Raw genomic sequence first — 9,700 nt, 5'->3', positions numbered from 1 at the left:
CACTGACTCGGTATTGGAAGACATCTGTGGTTGCACATCCATATGGTCCATCCACAGCCAGTCTACAGCAACAAGACATTTAGTCAAGGGTCAACAGCACATAAAATGACAGAAAGGTTGACATCTGTAGGGTTGCATATTTTCAAAACTGAATTTCTGTTAAAATGAAAGAGAAAAGACATGTCTAAGATGGCACATAAATTGCCCATACAAATACATTTAATTTTCAGTGGGTGCCACTTAGTAGCAAAGCAACTGTCTTTTCTGAAATGAGAGAACAAGAGCACCCATGTGGGTTTGGGGCCTGGCCATCTATTTAAGCATGCAATTGCAATTTTCTGGCTTTCTGAAATGTGATTAGTCATATAATTGCATGTCCAAATTTAGCTGCAGAATTGGCATATTTAATTATGAATTACTGAAAAGCATCCTGTTTTAGAGCTTTACTTGCTATATTGTATATAGCAAAGTAAAGAGGAACAGATTATATAGATCATTTTGAAAGGTTCTGTATTTGAGTAAAAGTAATTAAAGGGAAGGCAAGAAAGAGGTCATCACATGCAAGGAAACTACTGTTTTCTCAGCTCTTTCTGGAAAAGCAGTATTTCAGGAGCACAGCTTTGGCAATAAAACAGTACCTAATATGTGTCATAAAGACAGAATGGGTAAGGAGAAATGCTTGTTTATGTTACTACCTCCTATAATCAATGTTGCTGATGCTGAGCAATTAATTTTGGTCAAAAGTTGAGATGAAAAAGATTATTGAATAGTCAGATTCATTCCTTTAGCAACATGGAATGTAAATACACACAGTACTTTGGAGTGCTCTTTCCAACCTGTCTGTATACAACATATGTGCTCTGGAAGGTGGTTTCACTAGCACCCAGTCCTTAGGAAAAAAAAGAGGGTTTTTTTTTGTTTCACATTTTTTCTCTTGTTTTGTGCTCTTTATTGCATGAATCATCCTTAAAATTCAGCTTCAATACTACAAATATGTACACATAATTAGAATGAAGTGTTTTAACAGGAAAAGAAAGAGGGATCACCAAGCAATGCTACACACAAATATAGAGACACAATATATCTCAAACCCCACTGTTGCATTCTTAAAAGTCCTAGCAGATGTTTTGTCTTTCATTTTATTTCAGTATTCCAAATGGTCTGCAACTGTGATAGCAAATGCAACAGCTACTCAGGCATAACTTTTGGAAAGCTGGACTCAGACATAAACAAACACTATTTTTTAAAAACATGTATTGCTATTCAGATGACTGCCCAGTCCTCAAAATTTCCCTTAAAATACAGTTCATTTATGGTATACAGTGCCCAAGAACAGTTTTCAGGTAAGCGTTCTATGTAGTTCAATGTGGGCTTGAGAGCAATTCTCATTGTTGTCAGTAGATTGTGAAAAAATTGATCTGGAAGGAATTTCAAGAGATTCTCTGGTTTGTCTCTGTGCTACAAGACAGGTTCCATTATTTCTGAAACATTCCTTGCAGAGATTTGTCTTGTCAGTCTGCTCCTAAATCCTCAGGTGACAGAGATCCCATCATTGGTTTGAACACCTAGATCAGCTGTAGCTAGAGAGCTTATCCAGATACAAAGCCTCAAAGAAGTAGGGAGGAAAAAGAGGAGAAAGAGAAACTGAGCTATGCAACTCATTCATTTGATCTAGAGAGAGAGGAGGAAGCTAGGAAGATAGTAAGCAAAGTGACAAAAATAATTGCATTTGCATTTGCCAAGGGAGGAGTAGAAAATAGTTCTATGGACTTTCTAGCTGTGGTTTAGATTGTCCATATTCTGTGTCTTTCATGTCCACCATTTCATTAGAAATAAGCATTATGCTTTTGGAGAAGGCTGGAGAAGTATTTAGTTTCAGAAAAGTATCATTAACAGATTCTATGATTATTTTATGCTGATCAGCATGACTGTGTAGTACTCCTGACTGTAAGAGAAGTTAGATTTTGGGACAATATGCTAAAACAGAAATGAAGTGAGCCAAAATCCTGAAGAGGTATAATATGGAACTTGATTATTTTCACAGAACTAGTCTGTTCTGTGGTCTTATCTCACAAATTGGTCAGAAATCACAAGTAACTGTCTTTGCTACCTATATAAATACTTGTATATTTTATTTTATTCTTCTTTTATGAATTACAGAATGTATTTTATTTTTAGAACCTTACCTTATCATTCAGTTGCTACATCTTCTGTCCTATGCTCAGTTTCTGCTATATAGGCTATTTTTACTATAGTCACCAATTTGGTGTTTATCTTCAGATACTGAAACCTGTGAAAATGGCTTAGATTTTTGCTTTGTTGCTAGCTTAACTATTGAAATATTCTTTTTAGCATATTTCCAAAAAGCAACTGTATGATGTCATTAGGCACCCTAACAAGATTAAAAAGGAGAGTCTTTGTACATGACAGTGCTGTTAATTTCAACCCTGCATTGTGGCCAGTAACATTTGAAACATTTTTCTCTTTCTCATTTTTTACACTTGCTGTCAATCACTTTGAACTATTTTTGCTTCAGTTCTGCTGAAATGGCATACTTCTCATTCCAGTTGCCTTTAACAAAGGCACAGCTTTAATTTATAATTCTTATTAACTGATATAATGCAAGAACTGGACCAGACTTTCTTGTCTTTCCCCACCCTCTATATAGTTCTATAGCTCAATGGTGTCTATAAGCTGTCCAGGGAGAAATCAGTCTCTCCAGTCCCAAGTCCTACAGAGTCCACCAGAATTTAAATGATCATGTGCTGGGCATTTCTTTGCTGAAAATCTCTCTTACACCTTCAAGTAGTGCAAGAATAGAACTACATGGTTTGAATCCATTACATATAGAGCCAGATGTTTAGCTGGTATAAGTAAGGATGGCTCCATTAACTTCAGAGCAGCTGTGCTAACTTGCAACAACAAAGCATCAGCGTTTTGCTTGGATTAAGATGCCACAGATATAGAGTTTAAACACCTTTATAAAGTGGAGCAGGTTTGGGAAACTGGAGCCAGAGTTGAGGGAGACCGTTGTAAAGAGGTAAAGTTCAGGCAGAAGTTTCTGGGACCACAAAATATCTAAGTAACTGAAAGGGAAAATCTGGAATTTTGGATGGCAGGTGATTAGTACCATCAGACCATAAGCATACAGGCACAAAGCTATCAGATAGCTTCCAGTGTCATTTGAATTCACTTATTAAACACTATCTGTCAAAATAGGTATCTTTAGTTGTAGATATGGACATTAGAGAACTAGATCATAGCGACAGAGATACACATATTGATGTGGACTTTAAATCTTGAATTGGTCATCACATCTTGGTAGCTGCTGGACCCAGTTCATGACTGTGCTTATTTCTGGGGGTTTTTCAACATAATGTTGTAGTTATGGATCCAGAACTGCAGTCTAATACTGTATCATAAAGAACACACACAAAATCAATTAAAATGTTGACATTTATTTTAAAATGTAGAAATGACATTTTAAAATTTATTGTTTATTAGTCAAACCTTGGTAACATCCACAATTCCTTGAAAGCTTTTTCCTCTGCTCCAAAGGCCTTGAAAAGGGCTGTAGTCCAATCCCCGACGACCCGTATGTGAACACTGAAGTAATCTTCCTCAGGAGCTGACGTGAGGGTGAAAGGGTGCCACTCCAGCTGTGATACAGATGGGCACTGTATAAAGATATATTGACCAGGTACCATTTTAAAGCCATGTTTCTTCATGTGAAGCTCAAGGACTCCAGAGGAATGTGTCACCACCTAAAAATAATAAAAGGACCCATTTTATTTTCCTTCAGAAGAGTAACTATTTGTTTCCATTAGGTTACAGGTGACTTTGCAATCATTTCTAATGCAAATTGGGATGCACACTGATTTTTAAATGCCCTAACCTGCATGTTGCAGTGTTGTTGCTGCCTAATAGCTTGAGAGCACACACAGTATGTATAGTGGGGCAGCTTGTTTTCTGAGCGTAAGAGGCAGAGGAAAGGTTGCAACAATTCAACAATTTGTCAACTTTCTTAGTATAACCTGCGCAAAAGTATTTCTTAATACACGGAATGGTTTCCCAGTTTTATTCTCATGTAACACAACTAACATTTATGGGATTATGAAGAAAAAAGCCCAATGAGCTCAATTCTAATATATTTTCATTAAGAGCTAATCTCAGTTAAGCAGCATTTTTATGTGTCACACATAGTATACTGAGATTCTCAGATCACAGCCACTCTGCGAAACAGCAGCAAGACTTAACCGATATGCTTTTCCCCTCACACAAGACATGCCTGTTTCTTATTGCCACCTTGATATGTGTGGACTGGGTTGCCTCAATAGTGGCATTTTCCATCCATTCTGCTGTGGCACACAATGGGCCCTTGGCACACAGAGATATTTACAGCTGGGATAAATTGTGACAGTGGTATTAGTGAACCTTTGACTGTATATGCTAACTGATAATATAACCCTTCATCTCCTTGGAAGCCTCAGATTTCAAAGTAAAAACTACTACTGAAGCTGAGGTTGTCTCTGGCATTTACTGCAGTGGAACATGTTTTTAGTTCATTAAAAAGAGAGACCCTCTGCACAGATGTTTGTGTTATGGTGGTGTAAACTCTGGTACTTCATTAATCAAACTTGGTCCCATATGGAATATTCTTACAGACTTGCTATTGGAATAAATTGAAAACCTAAAATCAATACTTGGCTGAAACCATGGTAATAGCTGCTGAAGCTAAGAGTGAAAAATGAGGTCCTAATATAGAGAAGTTAACTATGAAAGATAAAAAAGTCACTGACATAATTATTTTAATGCAGACATGCAAGCTATATTACATACCTTAGTAATGACCACCTCCTGTTGAAATCTCCAAAACCTCACAATTCTTTCACAGATGTACAACACCATAGGACTTAAAACCCACTTCCAAGCCTGTAGAAAGTTGCATATTAAAAAACAACATTTATTTGAATGTCTACAAACATACTTTGCTTTTCTGGTTTAAATCAACAAGTAGCCTAAAATGAAATTATTTGGTTTTCTTCTGTGATTTTTGGTTCATCTTTCTCAAGAGAGTATTTCTGTTGCCATTGTAACAGTTCTGGATTTCTTGTGGAACAGACTCTTTCACAAATGCACTCCAAAAGCAGTACTAATATCTGTCTGTATTCTGGTCATGAAGAGTTCTTTAAAACCTTTTCCTACCAAAAGATAAAAGGATTAATCTATTTAGATGTTATATACAGATATCATTGGACTTGAAGACATATACATGTATACATTTATACAATATTACCCATAGCTTGACTAGTTTTTACTCCTCAAAGTCTAATGTATTTCAGGAGGCTCACATAGGAGTAGCTCTTAATACCAGCTGTGAGTTTTCTGATGATGCACAAGAAAACATTAAGTCCCAATATTCAATTAGAGGAATGGGGTACATTTGCATTTAATCCATTAGTCCACTCTGTATCAATAAATATTGGGTTTTGATCTAGGATGCTAAGCTGGTCATACTTTAAGTATTGCAGATGATTTTTGTGCATGTGCTTGCTAATTGTATATAATGATTACTATAACAATCAGAAATACTTGGCTATTCAAGTCTACTAGCTGATGATTTCGCTGAGTTGCACTGATAGCTACGATAATTAGATGTAATTGGATCTTCATGAATCAAAAAGAATTTTTCTTTTTTTCCTAGAAGAGATATTGTTTTATTTCCATTTTTTTTAATTACACAGCTCATTCTAGAAAACAGAATACTCCACAATCATGTGGCTTTTAAAATCTCCAAAGAATAACTTTACTTGCTGAAACATTGACTTTGCTCCACAAGCTGGGTAACAGGGGTTATAAAGCATCTTTTATTAGAAGCAAGCCATAAAATTATGTGGCTTCCTTAGAAAGTGCTAAGAGGATGGAGTGGCAATTTCCCAAGGTTAAGTCTTGAAAATTAAATTAGGAAAAAAAAAAGCATGATTTAATAATAGGGAGAAACTAGCATAAGCCAGAAGATTCTCAGTTAAAGCAGAAACTCAACACATCCGTTGTCCCTAAATACTACAGGTGTCTCTGCACAGTGGGTAATCTCATGTCTTGAATATATTTGCATATATCAAGCCACAATAATGATGAGATCTGTTTTTCCTCCCTTCCATTTGTGCTACCTGTAAATAAAAGCACGTGACAGGAATGATAAGGTTGCAGGCTACCCTGTGCAAGAGCTCAGCTGAGATTTTAAATGTGCCTTCACTCCAGTGCAACGGAGCATTCAATCCAAGATATCTTTTGGCTGGGTTGGGACAACATGGCATCCACCAGGAGAGATGGGCTCTTAAGCAACACGGCTCCTGGCTGGCTAATCAGGGCATCAGTATTCTTGCACAGGTGGTGTTTCCTCCTCTAATGAGAATGAACTGAGATGGGGCAGTTATGGCTCAGGAGAGGCTGTGAGGATAATAGTCTGAGTGCCCTGGGTGCAACAGAAGTGCTTTGTTGTCCTCAGTGGGAACCAGATTTGTCTCCATCTTACCTGCTGAAATATGGAGAAGGGGAGCATATGTGGCGTGACTGAGAGAGGGACTGGTCATGGTAGCTTCCCACAGGAGCCATGGCCAGCAGGGCATGCACACTGGTGTCACTTCACACAATCCCAGCTGTGTAACCAGGCTGTCCCCTCCCTGCTCAGTCCCTGTCCCTGCCAGTGCTGTGCAAGGCTCGCCATGGCTTTTTAGCCTCAGAATGAATTTGTACTGTTTATCTGCACTGCCTAGCAGGTATCACACCATAGCACATTACATATCCAGCAAGGCAGTGTTCGTATAGATGATCTATATGCCATATGGTATTATCACAATTCATTTAAAGTAATGTGACTTTGCAAGTATGGCCCTGGGTATGCAAGAAAGTGTGACAAAATAGGTTTAACACAGAGAAGAGGAAGTTCTTTCCAGTTAGTTTTATGATAATGAATGTCAAGACATGCTGTTGGAAGCAAGCTTGTGTCTGTATTCATGGTGCGTAGCCATGTATTGATTTTTATGGCGACATTGTAGGTGAAATTTTTAGAGAGGCATTCATTTTCTCATTAATATGCAGGTTGGATAGTGGCTAACAATAGTTTAGTCTAAGAAAAATCTATGTCAGTCATTAAAAGAGCTACAAGACACTGAATGCTAATATTTCTCCTTTACTTTAGGATTTCCTTTGCTATGTTTTCTCTTTCTGGGAGAAACAACAAAAACTTGTATATGAGCAAGCTAAATCTTGAGCTGAAAATGTTAAATGATTTTGTTTGTATGCAAGACATCTGACATACTGTACAAGTCTGCTACTTAATTACCCCCTGTGGATTTGCAATCTTGTTCTAGTAAAACCACCCTTCCATGGGACATTTTTCCTGCCTTTTGCCTTTCCCTTTCATAATTCATTGTTTCAAATTCTCTCCTTTTTACCTAACTTAAGACATCAAGGCTGGACAATATGAAGCGTGTGCCCCAAAGCAAGGACATAATTATCTCTCCAACTTATTCTCCCTTGGTATTTCAACTATCCATACCAAAGTACTATTAGTTAAAATAATAATATTAATTTGCATCCCTAGCTTTACAGTTCCATAGTATTTTCTGTATCTCTACCCTCATAAGGTTTCCATTTGGAGGCTAGCTTTGTGCAATGAACACATCAAGGATATTGGGGATACTGAATAATTCAAAATAAATGTACACAACAAATTTAAATAGAGCACAATTCTGATATCCATACCCTTCAAAGGGAGTGTTCACTATCTAAAGGATCTTCCAGAAATAAAAATTACTATTAATGACACTAAAATTGTATACAACACTCTTCATCTGTACCTGTCTATACTGATTATAAAGGAGTTTGGGATCACCATCTTAATGCACAGGGAGAAGTCATGGAACAGAGGTGTGAAACTACACTAAACACTACACTAAGTGCCGGTCACTAACATATGCTCCAGACCCTTGCTCCCTAAGACATTTAGCCTCCCAAAAAAGGACATTAAGTTGAAAACAGAAGACAAACATCACTCTTACCACAGGTTTGTTGCCGGAAAACTGTGGCAAAGGGCACTGAGTGACGTTCTCCCATTCCCAGTAGTGATCTTTACAGTAAGTGACATTGTGAAGCAGCAAACTCTGAGGTGTCTGACCCCGGACAAGCTGACTTAAAACAAAAATATATATCAGTGATATGCTTCTTTGCAATGTTTCTGTGCATCTGTAGTTTTTGCACTAGTAGTTGAATGCTGATTCTGAGACAAATGAAAGTTCAAGAACTGGCTATTTCAACCCTGTTCTGCTCTTCTGTTCAAATTACCTTTCCTTTAGTTTTGCCATGACTTTTTGACCAAAGACAAGAAGTGTGTTATAGTATTGGTATACATCAGTGCAGCTGAATGAAAATGAGAAAATGTACATTTTGCTGTATGTGGCAAAATTTGATTTCTGAGTTCTTTGGAGCAGGATCTTTGACCTCCTCTGTATTTGAGCATCTGGTATTGTTTAGTAAAATAATAAAATTTAATAGTGACAGACCTTCTCTTTCCTTTACTGCTTTCTAAATGCATTTTTAAAAGCTACAAATAAAGTTGGAGTGTAATTAGATGTATACTCTCTAAACATATTAAATTCTAGCTTCTTTACTTCTGAGAATGTTAGTGATGTGAACTTTTCCAAATACATCAATCCTGACTCTTCAGTTTAAATGGGTTTCAGCTGGTGTTGATTATAGCTAGAGAAGGAAGATTTTTATGGGGAAACCCTCTTTGTTTCATATTGTTTCCCTGAATTTTCCCTTCCATACTTACTGCCACCAGTTCAGACAGAAAGACAGTAAAGGAGGTAGCCTTGAGTGAGTTTGTTGAGTCACCTGGGAAGGAGGAAGAGGTGGGAAGTGAATACAGCCTTGGGTTTTGACTCCTTTTCATAAACAGGGTAGTGGTAGGGTTGTGCTGGAGCAAGAGAAAGCCTGAAGCTGTGTGCTCATTGAATGGTATCAATAGGTCTGTTAAATAACTGTCCCCTTTTCAGGGGAGTGTCTTGCTGAGGAGATTTGATCAGCTGGCTAGGCAGAGGGAGTTTACAAATCTGAAGGTTTCAAAGGGTTCATTATAGTTGTTTGAAGTTCAATTCTAAAAGTTTTGCCAGAGAGAGAAGGGAGGGAGACATTTTAATCAGACCAGGATACAGTTTACAGAGTCTGCTTGCAGCTCTACCTCTGAACATTGGGATTAATTAATTGGGTCAATTTCAGGAACACTCAAAGCCAAACTGGATAGGGCAACTCTCAAACCACAAGGAAAGAGGTGAGAAAAGTAACACACCACAAAACATTGTATTGGCCTGTTCCCTGCCTAATGGTGGCACCATCCATGTACCTCCAGAGAACAGGCACATGTACACACTGCTGTGGGCTAGGAAGCTCCTCTGTTATATGTACTTTAGTGGTGGGGGATATAATCTGAATGTTTTAGGAAATAGACATAAAAAGTGTATTATGATAACAAGGACAGACTGGATAGGGTTTTGAGCAACCTGGTCTAGTGAGAGGTGTCCCTGCCCATGGCAGGGGGGTTGGGACTCGGAGGTCATTAAGGTCCCTTCCAACACAAACCATTCTGTGATTTGTTGAACACCAAATGACTGTCCTCAGATCTGAGAAGCTTTACTTT

General features: G+C 37.8%; 1 protein-coding gene across 1 annotated transcript in view; it reads right to left on the bottom strand.

The window, feature by feature from the left end:
* Positions 1–9,700, bottom strand: part of NOX3 (NADPH oxidase 3) — a 41,036-nt gene that overhangs the window by 13,403 nt on the left and 17,933 nt on the right. Inside the window, exons 7-10 of the mRNA XM_009074280.1 lie at positions 8,064–8,193; positions 4,840–4,932; positions 3,511–3,764; positions 8–62 (exon numbers count right to left, since the gene is read on the bottom strand). Of these exons, the coding sequence (XP_009072528.1) occupies positions 8–62; positions 3,511–3,764; positions 4,840–4,932; positions 8,064–8,193 (532 nt within the window). The remainder of the gene's footprint in view (positions 1–7; positions 63–3,510; positions 3,765–4,839; positions 4,933–8,063; positions 8,194–9,700) is intronic.

The sequence above is a fragment of the Acanthisitta chloris genome, unplaced genomic scaffold (assembly GCF_000695815.1).
Source record: "Acanthisitta chloris isolate BGI_N310 unplaced genomic scaffold, ASM69581v1 scaffold6560, whole genome shotgun sequence".
In the NCBI taxonomy this organism is placed as follows: Eukaryota; Metazoa; Chordata; class Aves; order Passeriformes; family Acanthisittidae; genus Acanthisitta; species Acanthisitta chloris.
This window is presented reverse-complemented; position numbering and strand designations above follow the sequence as displayed.